Genomic DNA, 18,577 nt, shown 5'->3' on the forward strand with positions numbered 1-18,577 from the left:
CTACCATCTCCCAAACACTATATAGATGTTAGCAAAAGAGAGGGAATTTTAGTCCTGTTATTCGGGATGAATTTGATACCAAGCCATTTTAAGAAACATTTTGGCCTTCATGTCTAGCACATGTAAATTGATGGACGAGGCCAAGGCAGTGACAATAAGCAGGTACTCCTTTCCAACTTTCTCGTGGCCACTTTCTCCCATCAAGAAATGGTAGCCTGTTAGAAAAGGTGGCCAACTCCATAAGCAGGAAATTAAAGAGGCATGTAGAATCTGTTGATCCAGGAATGCCACCTGAACATGTAAACAAACTTGCATTCTTTAATTTCAAGAACAAAACTGGTATTACCCTCCTATGAAAAGTCTGTATGTTATTGAATTCTGATGAATGATTTGCATGCTGACGCATTTGGGGGAAAGAAGGCTATGTGTGCCACTTATTATGACATACATCCCCTAAAAAAGTTGAATTAATGGATGGACAAAGGGATGAATAAATAGGTATGTCATAAAGCAAGTACAGCAAATATTATAGAATCTAAGTGGTGTGCATGAGTGTTTGCTGTAAAAGTTTTCGGTTTTTCTGTATGTATGAACATTTTCGTAATAAAAGGTCAAGAAGAAAAAACAAAGATTGTGCAAGAAGAGCAATGGCAGGATGTGCCCTGTCCCAGGGAACAAAAACAATCTCTTGGGTGCACGGCCCTTGAACAGCCCGAGCGTGTCTCATGTCAGGGCTGCTGGAAGCACCATAAAGCTAGCTCAAGGATTTGAAACATGGACTAATTCACCAGGAAAAGAACTCAAAAGCAAGGACATTTATTAATAAGGCACTTTCATTCTTATTTATTGCCATATGGGGAATTATTTTAGGGGGGGAGTGCCTCTTTCAGAAATGCTAATTTAGGTAATTTTTTAAAATAATAGAGAACAGGCTTCCAGATTTTATGGCATCATCACCATATAGAGGAATGAGTATTGGACCTGAAAGCAGGGACTGTGTTTCCTAAATCTGCTGTTAGCCCTGGGTAGGACTGTGAGCAAACTAATTTACCACTCTGAACTGCATATTCCACCTTCCTGGAGGGAGAAGGAATGTTAAAAGTGTTCTGAAAGCCCCACTGATCTCATCAGACAATGAGTTCTCTATCAGGGTGATATTAACCCCAAGGGCGAGGGGGGAGCATCACTTCTTAAGGGAGCACACTCTTCTAATGTGTAAAGCACAGAGAGATATACAGTCTGTCTGTAGTATTAAAATTCCATGTGGGAGAGATGATTAGGAAGGGAAAAAACATGTAAAATGGCTCCAAAGAAAGATTATAATGCAAAATAGATTGAGGACATTTCGCTAGACAATCTTTCATTTCTACCACCTCCTTAGTTCTGTCCGCCTTTCTTTTTCTTCAGGTGGATTCGTTTTATTCATCAGTTGGAACACATGCATTTGAATACTTACACTGGATACTTAGATTTAAATACTCTTACTCTAGAAGGAGGGAGGAAAAAACTGAGGAGAAAAAAAGAGAATGATGGGTATTCTTTGCCTTTTCCAAAGTACATACAGGACCACTTAAACCAAACACTATTAAGTTCTGAAGGAAGGAATTTACTAACAAGAATGAGGAATTAAAGGAATATACTCGCCCAATCTTTCTTCCCCCCTAGAAATTTAATAGCAGCATTAAGTTTTCCTTGATTTGATTCAATTCTGTTGGGTACTTCAAGCTTTTTGAACCCAGGAGGTATTTGGAGAATTTAAAAAGTGTTCCAAGGAGAATAATGAAGATGAATTAAGGATTGGAAATAAGATCTATTAAAAAAAAGTTAAAAGAACAAGAATTATTTAGTGGGAGGAAGAACAAGCAATTAGGTGACATGGAGATGGCTTTTAATAGTGGAAACCTTATCCTATAGAGAATAGTCTCAGGTTTTCATCTGCACCAAAGACCAAAGGAAGGGGGAAAATGTATTTTTAAGCAAGAAGAATATGAGATTAGATGTTAGCCTAAAATTTCTATCCATGATTAAGTCCTGAATTTTGATTCTCCGTTTTGGGATTTTTTGAAATACAGTGTTGGTCTGTAGGAAGTATCAGGAGAATGGACAGATGGACTCATCATGTTTGATTCTCCTGCCCTGGTGGGAGGCCAGCCAGCCAGTCTGGCCAACATGGCTGACCTCCACGGGATTTGGCTTGATGGAGGGAAAGAGCCATCTTATGTAGAGCTGTGGCTTGAGGATGCCAGAGGATGACTACAAAGCCCTAGCCAACAGTAATAGGGCAGAGTCAGAGCAGTATACCTATTTGGGTTGTCCATGCAAGGAGGGCTCAAGGTGAGTGGTGGGGGCCAACACAGAAAGCCAAGAAATGGGTGCCAGGGAAGATGTAGCAAGGAAGACTGGGTCAGAATGAGCTGATGGGAAGATGCTCTGGGCCAGCTAGAGAGATGAGTACCACCCATAGATAGGCTTTTGGGTGTTCTTGGAAGCCTACAGTGAGAAAAGGATCAAAATCCACATAGATTGGATCAAAATCCATGTAGACTGGGTCAAAATCAATATAGAAGCCTCAGGAAGATATCCCAAGCTTCCAGGAAGGTATTCATTCTCTCCATGTTTTGGAACTGCTGTCCAAATTTGTGCTTCCCGGTACTAATATGTGTGTCAGAATTCCCTGTAGAGCTTGGTAAACCTTACAGCCACCCTGGCTCCAGCCTTGGAGGTTGGGATTTAATGGGAATATCACTTAGGATTCTGTTGTGAGCAACAGAAATCGATTCTGGCTTGGGAAAAAAAATCTGGCTAGAGGAAAAAAAAAAGATGGGGGATAGAGCGTAGTTGGAAGGATATGAATAAATTACCTTAATAGAAAGACAAGCTGAACAAAGGGCTTGGGGAAGGATATGTGAAGCAGGACATCTCCAGGGACCCAGGAAGCAGGACTGATGCACTTCCAGGCAATAGAGTGTGATGACCAGAGTCCAAGCCCCAGGATAATATAGTCTGCTTTCTACTCTGCTTCTCTCTATCTCAATTCATCCTTTGTCAATGGTTGTAATAGATCTTACCTACTAGATAGTCATGAGGATTGAATGGGTTAATATATGTAAAGAAAGTGCTTAGGATAATGCCTTGGGACAATAAAAGTTCTTAATAACTATTAGCAATTATTACTGTTGTTGTATTGTTGCCATGCATGCAAGAATCAACTCCAACAGAGCTGTCTTTCAGCCAGTCAATTACTTCTATTGAAGCAGAGCGCCGTGCAAGATACCCATTGGGTATCAGGACAACAGAGAAAGACAGGAGGCTTTCCCTCAAGGAGCTCACTTCTAGAGGTCATAAAGACCAACAATCCCAGTTCCACTAAGATTATGGCCCTAACGCAGGCCTTTAGTTCAAAAGGAGGATAAGAAATAATACCTAGCTAGTTTGAGGCAGCCAGAAAAGATTTTTCCCAAGATGGCAGCATTTTACCTCGTATTTACTTTTTTTACATTTATTTATTTATCCATTTATTTATTTTTATTGAAGTATAGTTAGCATACTATGTTACATTAGTTTCAGGTAAAATATAGTGATTCAACAAGTTTATACATTATGCTCTGCTCACCACAAGTGTAGCTACCATCTGTCACCATACAACACTATTATAATACTCTTGACTGTATTCCCTGTGCTGTACCTCTTATTGCCATGAGTTATTCATTTCATAACCAGAAGCCTGTATCTCCCACTGTCCTTCACCCATTTTGTCCATCCCCCCCCCACCTCTGGCAACCATCAACTTGTTCTCTGTATTTACGGATCAGTTTCTGCTTTTTGTTTGTTTATTCATTTGTTTTGTTTTTTAGATTCCACATGTAAGTGAAATTGTATGGTATTTGTCTTTCTCTGACTTATTTCACCTAGCAAAATACCCTCTGGGTTCGTTCATATTGTCTCAAAAGGCAAGATCCCATTCTTTTTTTATGACTGAGTAATATTTCCATTGTGTGTGGGTATATATATATATAATATATATAAAATATATATATTATATATTATATATATAATACATGAAATAACAAGCATTGGCAAGGATGTGGAGAAAAAGGAACGCTTGTCCACAATTGGTGGGAATGCAAGCTGGTGCAGCCACTGTGGAGAACAGAATGAAGGTTCTTCAAAAAATTAAAATTAGAATTATCATATGACCCAGGAATTCCACTACTGGGTATTTACCCAAAGAATGCAAAAACACAAATTTGAAAAGATACATGTACCCCTATGTTTATAGCAGCATTATTTACAATAGCCAAGATGGAAGCAGCCCAAGTGCCCATTAATAGATGAATAGATAAAGAAGATGTGGTGTATATACACAATGGAATATTACTCAGCCATAAAAAAAAATGAAATCTTGCCATTTGCAACGATGTGGATGGATCTAGAGAGTGTACTGCTAAGTGACATAAGTCCATCAGAGAGACAAATACCATATGATTTCACTCATATGTGGAATTTAATAAACAGAACAAACAAAAAAAACACTCTTAAATATAGAGAACTGGTGGCGGCCAGAGGGGAGGTGGGTGGGGGATGGGTGAAATAGGTGAAGGGGATCAAGAGTATACTTATTGTGATGAGCACTGAGTAATGTACAGAATTGTTGAATCATTATATGGTACACCTGAAACTAATACAACACTGCATGTTAATTATGCTTGAAAAATAAATAAATAAATAAATAAATAAATAGAAAGACAATTTCCCCTTATTTTTAAGATCAGTGAGATTTTGCCAGGTTAAGGCATAGATGGGTTGGAGAGCAAGTATTAGAATTCCAAGCAGAGGAAATATCCGTCCAAAGAATGATTGGAATGTATGACTAAACAGGATGTGTTTCAGAAACTACAACGATCTCTGTGGCAGGAACATAAAGAATTGGGGAATAAGGATGTGGAGGGCAAGAGTGTGTGTGCTGGTCGGGACATATTCTGGATACACAAGCAAGACCATGCGAGAAAATCCTGTCTGCCATTCACTTATTCACTCAACAAATATTTATGGAGCACCTACCATGTGTCAGTTGTGTTCTAGACTCTGGGGATAATAGCAATAAGCAAACCATAAAAGTTTTTATCCTTGTATAGTTTCCATTTGAAAGAAAAAGATTGGCAATAAACCTGCAAGTAAAATACATAGTATCTCAGATGATGACAAGTGTCATGGGAAAAAAATAAGGCAGAAAATAGAGAGGGGGTATGCCAAGGTGAAGAGGTACCACTTATAAGTAGGGTGGTTTGGGATGGACTCACCGAGTTGTGTAGGTTTGACTACTTGGCAGTGGGGAGCCAGTGAAGAATTCTGAGCAAAGAACTTGATGAGATTTGCATTTTCTGACTTTAGTATGAAAGATTGGAGAGTGATAAAAGTATAGACAGGAAAACCTGTAAAAAGACTATTACAATGGTTCAGGTGAATAGATAGCATGGTGGACATGGAAAGAAAGAGACCATTTCAAGAGTAAGGAATTACATACAGTGGGCAGGATTTAGTGACAGAGTACAGGTGGGATTGGGAGAGAGGAAGGAATCTGGGATGGCAGTTTCTAGCTTGGGCACTAGGTGGATGGATGATGATCTGGTGGTACCATTCGGAGGGATGAAGAGTAAAGGAGGTTGGCCATCACACGTAATAGAATATCTGCTGTTAAGTCAGCTCACACAGGTCTCCAGAACAGGCCCTTTTATGAGTCTAACAATTTGGCGGTCAATCCACCTATTTATTATAGCAGAATCAAGGATTTTCCTGAGTGCATCACCTCTGTTGTCCCCTGGACAATTTCCCCTCCTTTTGGTGTAAAAAAAGACTATAGACTTCGGCATCCATCAGGTGTTGGTTTGGATCTCCTCTCCATGCCACTGTGTGATCTTCAAGTAATCCAACCATATGGGCTTTTCTCTCCTCATCTGCAAAAAGGGAATATCAAGTGCTGTGTGACTTGCTTTTTGGAGAACTGTAGCACACATATTGAAGGTGCCTGTTAAAGTGTTGGATCTTCCTCTCCTCCTCCCAAGCCCCGCCCTCCCAGGTTCTAAGTCAGTGTCAGTAGGTCTGAGCCTGGAGAAAACCAGAGCCAGAAACAAAGGGCTGATGTGCGAGGTGGGGCATTTGAATGTGCGTGTCTGGGTGTAGTTGCCCTATCATTATTTTCCAAATCCAAACACAGCTAATTTGGGTAATTCGCCTTCCTCTTTTATGATGAATATTTTGTATGGTTGCTTATATAATGAAACCTCAGGACACCACTAAGGTATTGGACAGCCAGCCATTCAGCTCCCCGGGGCAGAGAGGTTCCTCTGTGACTGGGGAAGCCATGTGCGGTGGAAGTTTTGTTTCCAACCCAGTGATCAGGGCAGAGTTTCAAAGGAACATGCTGTGAGGCATGAAATCCCATAGCAGTAAGGGATTTAAACATTAGTTCACATGTATGCATAGCATGGATGGTTACTCCCAAGTAATAACTTAAATTTTTTTCTTAATGTTTTCTGTATTTCAGGTTGTTTACAATTTTTTTCAAGGGAGGAATGGGGGTTTCCTTCTTTATCTTATTGAGATTTTGGTCCATTCAGTTTGGTATTTACCTGAGCTATTTCGCTGAGTAGTTGGAAGGGTCAGTCTTTTCTTAAAAGCCAATTTTATAAATTTTCCGTGTTCTCATAAATATTTCCTCTTACCTTCTTTTTACTCCACTTTACTTTGTGTATTTAAAGTATTTATTGCTTGTTTGTGTTTTGGTCCAAAAAAATTTTTTGAATAATCTTTCTTGGGAATGTTCATGAGTCTAAAGTTCTTTTTTGTCTAAAACAGGGTTTCTCAGGCTCGGCACCATAGATATTTTGGCTGGAATAATTCTTTATTGTAGGAGAGGGTGGGGGCTGTCCTGTGCATTGCAGGATTTTCCCAACATCCCTGGACTCTACCCACTACATGCTAGTAGCACCCTTCCCTCATGACAATCGAAACTATCTCCAGACATTGCCAAATATCCGCCAGGGAACAAAAACACCACCCACCCTCCCAGTTGAGAACCACTGGTCTAAGAAAATTCTTTTACTTCTTATTTGTTCTAATATTATGACTGATTTTTACATCACAATTCCTGGAAAAATCTGGGGAAAAAAAAAGGAGACAGAAAACAAACCAAATGAATGGGAACTGCTCTGGTCCTGAGCACCCCTAATCTGATATACTGTGTACCTCTATAAATTAGCAGAATATTTACACCAGGTTATTAAAGTGCCTGACTTGTATCTACTTACAGAACTTTGGAAAGCCATTGGTAACATTTTAAGGAGGTTTATTACAGAAAGACTAGCCAGTAGATATTTCTATAATACATTGCAGTCAAGACAGGAAGGAATTTACCCCATCAGTGCCCCATCAGAATTCTAGAAGCCTTAAAGTAATGCCATAAAGAAAAAGAAGGCCTTCGATTCTAGATGAAAAGAAACAGTAGATTTTAAAGTTTGCTCAATTTTCATTGTATACTATGCACTTTGACTATAAGAATATGAATCTCAGTACTTGCATTTTCTTTCTGTCCTTTTCAATAGAGAACTTTGATTTTTAATTAGAAGGGAGTTATCCGTATTTTTTTTTTCTGGATAAAAGTGCCCAACATCACCAATATAAATCCCCCCATCAAAGCCTTTTCTCCCGAACTTGATCTGTATCTCAGAAAATTCAGCAGTCTAACTGCCCGGTGTATGAGGTTGCTAAATTGGGTTTTAAAATTATTTCTGTTAAGTAAAAACTTAACATATACCAGCTGCTGAGGGAATATAAAAGCTTTGTTTTTTTCAATAATTGGAAACCTTGTTTACAGAGGACTCACAATATCCTTTAAATGTCTTTGTGTTGAATATAAAAGAACTTGTGTTTATCTAGGCAATGATAATCTGACTATAAAGCAAACTCATTTAAGGATTATGCTTCTTGTCTCTCACTATGCAGCTGTCACCCTACTGTTCTCTCAAGCTTTGCAAAATGCTGAGAATTATTCCTCAAAAGTAGAAGAATAAATTGGAAAATAAACCAGGTAGCTGGGAATACATAAAATTTTAAATTACAGGGAAACAGTTGAGAGACCCAAAGTATCACTACATGTAGGCAAATTTATGACAAATCCTCATTTGTTAACTCATGGACAGAACTCAGTTCATTCCAAAGAGATTTTAGAGTGTTCAATCCTGGCAAAGAAAAATTAAGGACAATTCAGATAATCTAATATGTGACCAAAGTGGAGAATTGTGCACCTGCCAACAAAGGCATCAGCATTGGTTGGTATTTACTCCAAAGATGATGGGAATCACGGTCGTTCGAGGTGTCTGTGCTGGGTCTGAAGCCCTTTCCCAGTTCCATGACCTCAGGCTAGTTATTTAGTGGCTATCTGCAAAATAGTGGCATTCACTTACCTCATAGGGTTGTCTGGGGACTTCAATGAGACAGACACACATGTGAAAGCCTAAGGACAGTTGCTGGCACAGGGTAGGCACTGCGTAAATGCTAACCTATTACCACGATGTCCCCAGCCCTACAGTTCTTTATGTGCATTATCTCATCTGAGCTTTATTAAAATAGTACATTTTTATAACCCCAGTTTTATTGGAAATTGAGGAAAATGAGATGCAAAGCAGTTTAATAACCTACTCAGGGTCACACAGCAATTGAATTGACACCAGGGCTCTGCCTTCATAATCTTTGCCTCATTCTGCAAACATGTATTGAGCACAGGCATCCTTTGCTCTCCAAACACTCTCTATCAGAATAGCTGCTATAGCAACTCAACAGAAAGTTTTAGCCAAAATCATTCTCCCGGCTAAAAACCTGCTGTAACAAGTTCTCACCTGCTATGATACATTCTCATGTGCACAGGCAGCTTCTCAAACTTTCATGTGCCCATGACTCCCCTACAAAACGCAGATGCTGCATTCCTAACAAGCTCCAAGGTGAGGCCAGCGCTGCTGGTCCCAGGATCACGCTTTGAGGAGCAGGGAGCTAGGAGATGGAAGGGGGCTTCTCGAGTATCTCTGTTCTCTTTATCGACCTGGTTTTGTGTTTAAGCACATTGCACATGATATCCATAATTCTCTCTACTTTTTCCCTGAGGGATTGGCCCTTTGGTATTTGTTTAGGCCAGATACCAGGGGGCACTACCAATCCAGGTCTAACCCAGATAGTATTTTTTTTATAGTACCTGCTCAGTATAGGATAATGAGGTTCCTATTCTCTTCAGCAGTGGACTACATACCAATATACCTGTTAATTACTCTGTTAAGTGTTAAACAACTATGTAATTAGGCTTTAAATATTTTATAGTAGGCAGAAATCCTTATCAGATTGTTGTATAGTTACTTAAAGGCATTTTAGTAATATTTGGGAAATCGATATTTTTGAATAAATTACTTTTTTCTATTTAAAAATAATGGGATATAGGCTCTTGTTGTTTGACACTTTGCTGCCTGACACCTTTTTAAGAGTGGATTAGATTCAGAGAACTACACTCATTCTGTGCCAGACCAGAGGCAAAATCCTGGGAATATAATGATGATGAAGACCAAAATTGCTGCTTCAAAAAACTCATAATTAGAGAAGAAATGAGCAAGTATATATTTTAAAATATAAAAAGAGCTGTGAGAGCACAGAAAAGAATGGGCCTAATATAATACTGTATGTTAATTATACTTGAATTAAAAATTTAAAAATAAATAATTAAAAAAAAGAATGGCCTAACTTTTCTTCCTGTGCAGGGAGGCCCTTTCTGGATACCAGTAATAGCTAATTATCATTGAATTGCTCTGTGTCCCAACCACTGCTACAAGCACGTTGCACGTATTTACTCATTTAATTATTACAACAGCTCAATGAGGCAGGTGTACTTTTATTATCATGTCCATTTTAAAGATGAGGAAACAGAGGAACGGAGAGATTAGTAACTTGCTTGTGGATACACAGATTTGGCATCAAAGCCAGACAGTGTGAATCTAGAGCCTGCCCTTTCAACCATCACGTGATCTGCCCCTATTTTATTAAAAGAAAGTTCAGAATCTTTAAATAAGAACATGAAAAACAGGGGACATATTGGAGAGAGCAAATTATGTAACTGCAAGTAACTCTGTTTGATTGGAGCATAGGATGAATGTGGGGTGATGAGACCCTCCGGCAAGAAGCCATAACATTTGCATTGGCTGTAGATCAGTAGGAACACGGTGTATGGAGGGTATGAACAGGACTAGACAGGACTAAAACCATTTTCAGTAGTCACAGTACTGGCAATAATTATATTTGAGGTGTGACTGTAAAGTCATAAAATAGATGTTACTTTAACACATAGCTTATGTGAATGTGGTCCCTTTCCAGTCCATCATCTTGGGAAGCCATGTTTTATTTCTGCTGAGGTCCCATTGCTCAGAGCATGTTGGGAATGTCTCTTCTAAAATACCTTCAGAACAGGATATAGTACAGATTTTATTATCTTAGGATCATGCCCCTCATTTTTGTCTCAAATGTATTTCCTGGTTGGATCACTTCCCTTTTTACTGAATTTGGCTCTGAATAACTTCTGCCTGTTTGCTGAAATAACAGCTACTCTCAACTCAAAAAACAGATATGTTGTTTCCATATACTGGTGATTCTGACTTTAGTGTATGCTTAAGCATTATCTAGAGCTTAATCAAATAACAAATAGCAGCACCCTCCCTCAGTAATTCTGGTTCAGTTGGTCTGAAGGAGGGAGTAGTAGTAGATTCCTAATCTGTTATCTTTAATAAGCATTCTGAAGTTTCTGTTTTGAATGACCAGACCACACTTTGAGAAAGGCAGCTGTAAGGTTATTCAAGAGAAAGCATGATAAGTCTTAAGAAAGTTCCAAAAGAGGAATTCCAAAATGTTATGATCAACACTGACATCAATGGCAAGTATTGCCACCTTGGGGCACTGTCCTCCCATAGATGATGCTTATGTAGAATAAAATCTTCACCAATTATATTTTTAAAAAGAATCTGCATGGTTACACCACATATACCGAATTCACCTGTGCTTCGGGAAGACCCATTTCATGTGTTTGTTTTTTCACTGATCATCTGCTCGGTGTTCTTCCGTAAAGAGAGGTATTCCTTTCTGAGCCAGGTAGATCATCTAAGGATCCAGTATTTTAGGGTTCAGCAATATATCCACAAGTTATTAGATTTTTCTTAAAATGGTGGGCTCCTTTCAATTGTTGGAGCTGGAGCACTAAATCCCAAGAGCAGGCATTGCAGATCCAATTTCTGTTAGTCATCTCCACAGTGACCAGGTTCACCAAGGTAATGGGCTGTCCAACTCCAGTTGTTGTTCTGAGATAATCAGTGGCAGGAATGTTCCAGAACCAACCTTCTTTCATGTTGGAATTTGTTACATTTTTGCCCCTTGCTGAATCCATGTGACTACCTAAATTAGCCCTCTATTTTTTTATCAAGTTCTTGATTTTAACAAAGATAATCTTCAATGAGAATGTGAGAGGAGCTTCTGAGCTGCCTTACTCTTTATTTATCAACTGTCTTCTGTCTCGTTCACTGAAGAGAATCTCGTACAATTGGAAACTGAAATTCAGTGCTACATCTTCTTTAATCAATCCACATTTCACAGGTCAGTCCTATTCTCCCACTGGCTGACACAGAGCCTCACCTGGGGACCGAGTCAGGCTTCTCTGGGTATTACTGGGTCACAGTGTAGAGGTTACTAGTCTGTCTAGTCAGGTCCTTTGTTCCTAGGAGTCCTGACACTCAGCTTGTCTGATCTATTATCCACCTTTTTTTTTAAGATTTTATTTATTTGACAGAGAGAGAACACAAGCAGAGGGAGTGGGAGAGGGAGAAGCCGGCTTCCCACCGAGCAGGGAGCCCGATGCGGAGCTCTATGTGGGGCTCAATGCAGGGCTGGATCCTAGGACCCTGGGATCACGACCTGAGCCGAAAGCAGACGCTTAACGACTGAGCCACCCAGGTGCCCCAGATCTGTTATCCACCTTGAAAACATGTGGATGTTCTATGATTTTTCTAGGGCCATTTAACTTAAGCTCTTGAGTGGTTAGAAGCTTTAGTAAAGTGTGGAGAGAGAGACTATGTTTAGACCCCTGTGAGCAAAAAGTTTAGGAAAAGAATAGGTTTTTGTTTGTTTGTTGTTGTTGTTGTTGTTTTAATCCTAGCCACTATCTCGCTCACTTTAACAAGGACAGCTATATTATCTTTAAGAAAGGCAGGGACAGGGCGCCTGGGTGGCTCAGTCATTAAGCGTCTGCCTTCAGCTCAGGTCATGGTCCCAGGGTCCTGGGATCGAGTCCCACATCGGGCTCCCTGCTCCGCAGGAAGCCTGCTTCTCCCTCTCCCACTCCCCCTGCTTGTGTTCCTGCTCTCACTGTGTCTCTCTCTGTCAAATAAATAAATAAAATTTAAAAAAGAAAAAAAAGAAAGGCAGAGACAACAAAGGCATCCAAGACTGAATCAGACTGCTATCAAAACAGCCCTAAGCAAGGGGGAGCAGTGACCTGATGCATGACCACATCCTCTCTCTTCACTGTCTCTGACTTTCACCTTTCCTCTCTTCCTGGTAGACTTGCCATATTTAGGAAAAAAGAAATAAAAACAGGATGCCTAGTTCAATTTGAATTTCAGATAAACAAAGAGTAATATTTTAGTATACATCCATGCAATATTTGGGATCTGTTCCAGGCTCTATTTCATGTGTGGTCTGTCCCACACAATTCAGTGCTTTTGTATGGTCTTGTGGTTTTCATATGCAGATTTGTCCCTCGATTAGATCGAACTGTCCTCCAGGCAGGATCTTACTTCGTATCCCTCAAGGCACCATAAATACTGACTTTTCTATTTGGGGGCCTATGTTAGATTTCTCAAGTTGGTTTCCTCCTGCTGCAAATGCAGAACATCCCTGAGCAGCTCAGACCTTTCCTCTCCACACCTGTGAGGTTATTGTTTCATGAACGATGACAGGGCTGAACACAGAGCCTTGAACGTAGTAAGCATGCCATATATTTTTATGATTGATTAATGAACTGAAAGCAATCTGTTGTCTTCTTTGGAGTCAAATTCAACATTCATGAACTACTTATTTGCATGCCAGGAGTGAGTAGTAGGCTCTCTCTCCCATGCTGTCCATCTGGTAAGTCAGATGAATTACTCTTCTCTTTGGGGGAGATAAGAGGAGAGAAGTGGGGAATGGGGCTGGGAGCTACACCCAGATTTGCAAATGTGTATTATGGCTCAGCCAAAAAGATGGAGATAAAATTGTCCTTATATACAGGGAATCCTTTCAAAGGAATGGAATATTGACTTTCAAAGATTGGAGAGCTATCTTACCCATTTTATATTATTTACTTCCACTGACTTTTCTGGTTTAAATTTCTTCTGTGGCATGTTGGTGTTGCAGATATATGTCTACAGTATCATAAAAGTATGAAAGAACTTTGAAAGCTAATAGAATGATATAAATGGCAAAATATTCAACTCATATTAAAAAGCTTACCAGCATATAGAGTAACGGTACACATCAGATAACGAGGTGTCTTTTACACACTCTGTGCTTCTATTAATGATGTTATTTAGATCTTCCTTTGTAAATGACACCGAGCAGACCTCAAACATTGAAGATTAAGAGTTAAGAATACCCTCTCTTGGTTCAGTGCTTTTCAAGTGTAAAATGCACAGAAGAGTGAACATATATTCAGACATGTCTAGATGATGAGTTTTATGCCAGTGAGGCTTGTCCAAGGCAGGCTTGTGAATATGGTCCTCAACTCCCCCTTTCTGAACCTTTTCCTCTGCTCCATGGCTCCTGAATGCCCTCTCAGATCCCCTGCATCCTTTGGAGGATGGAGGGAGCCAGGAAACTGCCCAGTACTTGAAATCCTACCACTGTGCCTGTGAGCCCTGCTGAGAAAACTGCCCATTTGATTGTGGACAGAAATGACGACAAAGAAAGGGCTGCTAGACTCCCATTATACTCTAGTAAATAAACATAAACTTGCTGCCATAAGCCTCAATGAGAATCCATAACTCCACGTGGCTCTACTATATCTTCAGTGTCCCTGGAGTTAGGCTAGAAGAACAAAAGCTGAACATGAGAATTCATGTTCATTTCTTACCCATTCTAACACCATGAACACAAGAAAACAAAGTTCTTATGGAAGTAGATTATCATATTTAGGTGATAAAAATCCAATGTGATAATCCCCAAGCTCAAAATGTATTGAAAAATATTTTCTGGGATGCTTATGATTTTTAGTCAAGTCATAAATCTTGTCCTCTGTATCTTGTACCTCTGGCATCAAGTGAATTTCAGACCTTTGCCATTTGTTTAAAAATAAGAATATTGATTTTATCTGGAAAGAGACCAAATGAAACTTTAAATCCAGGTGCACTTCTTATTCTTATTATAAATACCTAATGGAACAGTTGGATGAAGATTGAAGTGAATGCTTAAGTTTTATTCATTTTATTTTTCAGGATGATGTCTTGTACTATCTTTATAAATTTCTTTTTTTTTTATTTTTTTTAAGATGTATCTATTTAACAGAGAGAGACACAGCGAGAGAGGGAACACAAGCAGGGGGAATGGGAGAGGGAGAAGCAGGCTTCCCGCGGAGCAGGGAGCCCGATGCGGGACTCGATCCCAGGACCCTCGGACCATGACCTGAGCCGAAGGCAGATGCCTAACGACTGAGCCACCCAGGCATCCTATCTTTATAAATTTCTTAATATTTTCCTTTGTTTCCTTTGAAAATTCTTTTATTAGGTGATTGCATTTAGGTGGAGAATGAGCCTAATGATTAGAGAAATATGATGATTCTACAGCATCCTATCCAAGATAGAGGAATGCATTGGCTAACTCTGTGGTTTCATGGATCTCTGATTTGGGGAATAAAAACTGTAATAAAATTACTACCAGGATTAGCTATGTTCATTTGAGTAGCATTTTTATGTCTCTGATTTGAATTCAAATGCATTATTAATATTTTCCTTTTTTTTAATATAGGTGGAGAACAGACCAAAATATTATGGAAGAGAGTATGTATCATGCTATTCTTTGTTTTAATAATGTAATAAGTAGTCATTTCGTATGTCATTTAAATATTAAAAATTAAAAATCTTCTAATATATGGTCTTCATCAAATGTCCATCATGCAAGTGTTTAATAATAAGGATAAATGCCATCAGACCCCTTTGTATTGAATTTTCTTTATAAAACTCAAGTGCTTGGCTTCTATGAATGTGGGAGGGATGTATTTCCTGCTGTAGTTTTCTCCTGCAAAGTGGCCACTGAGCACCTCAAGTATTTGAAACCTAAGGCAGGCTTTTCCATGACTGAGGTACTGTTAGTATTTTATTTCACTTCCTGCCTTGATGCTATGTAAATATTTAGAGTGTCAAAGATTGTAAACCGTGTGGCTGAATTCCTTACTTTCACGTACTTCAGTAAATGCAATAAGGGGAAGTCACCCCATTTCCCTGCAGGCTCATAAAACCTAAATGATGATTTCTCTTGACTCGGATAGATTAGCCAAATTGCCTCAATACCATGATTATTTCCTCCCATTTTCCTCTTAATTTCAACTCTTGTTTTGTCTTACTTCCTCAGAAGCCTACTGTAAAGCAAATAGGCATCCCGTAGAAAGCCTTCTCAGTCTCAGGCTGTGGTGTGGTGTGGTGTGGTGTGGTGTGTGGTATAGCTTACAAAGCACAGGCAGAACAACCCGCGCGGGGGTCCGGTGTGCCCAAATCCCTTTCTTCCCACGTCCAACCTGGAGGCCTTAGGAGCCACAGTCTTCAAACAAGTCCACGTCCCAAGCTCTCCTGGCCAATCCAAACCTTCTTCCTCTATTCACTTCCCCATCAGGGCCTCATCTTCCCGATGAATGACCCTCTCATGTGTCCCAGCCCAGCAGTGACTTCCTAATGGCCACGGCTGCATTTCTGAACCTTCCTTTCCAGCCTTGGGAATTCAGCCAGGACCCCTGGAATACCTGCCCAGGAATGCTGGCCTCTGCTCTCAGCCATCCTCACGTCCCTAACATCTAACCTAGTTAGTTAGTTAGGACGCTCTTTTTCCTTCAGTGTACTGATTGGGATTTTTGCTCACAGAGAGCACAATTAATAAAGAAAAAGAGAAAGGAAAGCCTACCAAACGGGACACTTTTGCACTTGAATTCCAAAAGGAACTCTCTTGTGCATTTTCTTTGTTTTGTCAAAGTTTTGTTGAACAACGTTTCAGTTATCGTTTTCCAACCCCCAAGCCACACAAACTACATAGTAAGAGGACAGCAAAGAAACATTTTCTTAAGGACAGAAAAAGGATCGTTTTGCATTAGAGGGAAATTAGCTTAAAAACTTCAGATTCTGTGTTTCCCTTTCTTTTTTTAGAAATAAAAGGCTTTTCTATTTGAAAAGTAATAAATGCTCTCTTCAGGAAACATATATGCATTTTTTTTCCTACTAGGAATCACATGAAACTGTTGACAATGGATACCTTTAGGGGAAGAGAGCTTTTACTCTGTAATGTTTACATTTTTACCTCTTATGTGCCTTTTAACTTTTGAATTTTCCCACTGTGCTTCGATATTACTTTTATTCTTAAAACATGAATAAATTAATACCCGCTAATTTGGGAAAATTAGAAAATATATAGGTAGAGAAGGTGGAGAACATCCTCAGCTCACCATAAAAAAATCTTTGCTAACTTTTCCCCTTCATCTCATCCCTTCTGGTGTTTTCCTATGATGCTTTCTTTCTACAAAGAGGGGATCATAAGATATATATATCATGGATATTTTTAAACCCATGCATAAAGGGGGTGATGAGCCACAAACTAGATTCACAGAACTGTAATTTTCTTCTTTTGAACAATTGAGTCCAATTTGGTTCTTGACGTGTTACGTCTGCTGCTGGCTATCAGCTAAACTGTCGAGGGAGTTAAGGATGAGCTGCTTTCACAGTACCTGCCTGTTTGGGGTGTCCCTCCTCCGTGACAGTGGCCTGGGGCAAGGGAGTCAGGTTCCTGTATCCTCTGCTGTGTGTGCCTCATCCTGCTGCCCTGACCCACAGTCAGCTTGTATCCTTTCCGACTCCACTGTGGGAAACTTTCCGATGCCCAGTGCCCCTCTTACTCAATACCATGTCCCTGTCACCACACACACATTTCTCTCTCATGCACACACACTCTCATACACACACATACATGCTCTCTTTCTCTCTCATAAACACACTCAGACACATTCTCTTCGTACACATGTCCACTGGTCCAGTGTCTGCGAGGCTCCCTCAGGTCTCCCAGCCCAGGCCATCCGTCCTGCCCAGCTCATACTGCATAGGAGGTGTTCCCACAAGGATCACAGGGTTCAGTGGCCACATGCCCAGTCAAAGCCCCAAACACCTCTGCTCTGGCTCCGAGATCCCCATACAGTCATCTGGGATCCATCAGTTCCAATCTTGAGTCTGAGCTCTGCCTAAATTCCTCCCAGTTTCCCTCCTGTAGGAACTGGGGACACTGGTCTCTTTGGGACAGACAGGTTGCTTGTATGCCACATCCATCCTCACTTCAGAAAAGTGCTGCTCCAAGATCTCCACGTGTTGGCTTTTGAGATTTAAAACCCAAATTTGGAAAGCAGAAAACCTCTTTCTCCCACCCTGTCATCGAGTCAGACTTTTGGGAGTTGATTTTGGATCTCAAAGCTACAGCTTCTTCTGGCTTCTCTCCCCTAAGACAAAAGCTTCAGTTTATAAGGTCTACTTGTTAGGAAGGACAGAAGGGAATTAGGAAATAAATATTGCAATAGCATTTTACCCCCAAACTATTATCATGCTACCTTTGTCCTCACTTCATCTTCACATTCCTGGGGGAGAAGGCCAAAACTTGTCTAGCCAACTCCACCCCTCCTGCCCCCTTTCCGGTTCCAGGAAGGTGAAAGGATTCTCTGTCCAGAAAAATTTCTTCTCTAGTTTATTCCCCAAAGATCTTCAAGTTTGGGTAATCCTGGGAAGAGGGTGTTGTTCCCTTCCTCCGACCCTGGGGTCCCTCAGCACTGGCCTCACCCCCCAACCCAGCTCCCCCACCTTTCTATGAAACATGAATTAATCAAATCTCTGGTAAGTGATGGTGGGGTGGGGAGCTGTCTTTGCTTCAAGACAACAGAGAAGGTTCCCCAGGAGTCACTGTCCACTCTGTAGGCCTTGGACATGTGCCTCCAGAGCAAAGCAGTCATTAGCCAAGCCTGCATTCTTCCTAGATATGCTGTGTTTTCTACATGCATGTGTATTATTTTTAAAATTGCAGAAAAAAATAATAAATGTTATCTTTTAAAAAGAACAATAGGTACATTTTTTTCAAACATATCCTGAAGCAATTGCTCTCAACATTAAAAGGAATGGAAGAATGTTGATTATAGCTGGCTATTGTTTCCAGAGAATGAGCCTCTAAAATTAACAACACCCTGCACCTGAAGTAAGCAAGTTGATAATCAATAGTGTTCATTAGCAATCTG

At 40.1% G+C, this 18,577-nt stretch overlaps 1 protein-coding gene across 1 annotated transcript in view; it reads left to right on the plus strand.

Annotated features, from left to right (window-relative positions):
* CHN2 (chimerin 2) overlaps positions 1-18,577 on the plus strand; it is a 288,691-nt gene that overhangs the window by 165,010 nt on the left and 105,104 nt on the right. Inside the window, exon 4 of the mRNA XM_027573992.2 lies at positions 15,076-15,107. Coding sequence (XP_027429793.1) covers positions 15,076-15,107 — 32 coding nt within the window. The remainder of the gene's footprint in view (positions 1-15,075; positions 15,108-18,577) is intronic.

The sequence above is a fragment of the Zalophus californianus genome, chromosome 12 (genome assembly GCF_009762305.2).
Source record: "Zalophus californianus isolate mZalCal1 chromosome 12, mZalCal1.pri.v2, whole genome shotgun sequence".
Taxonomy (NCBI): Eukaryota; Metazoa; Chordata; class Mammalia; order Carnivora; family Otariidae; genus Zalophus; species Zalophus californianus.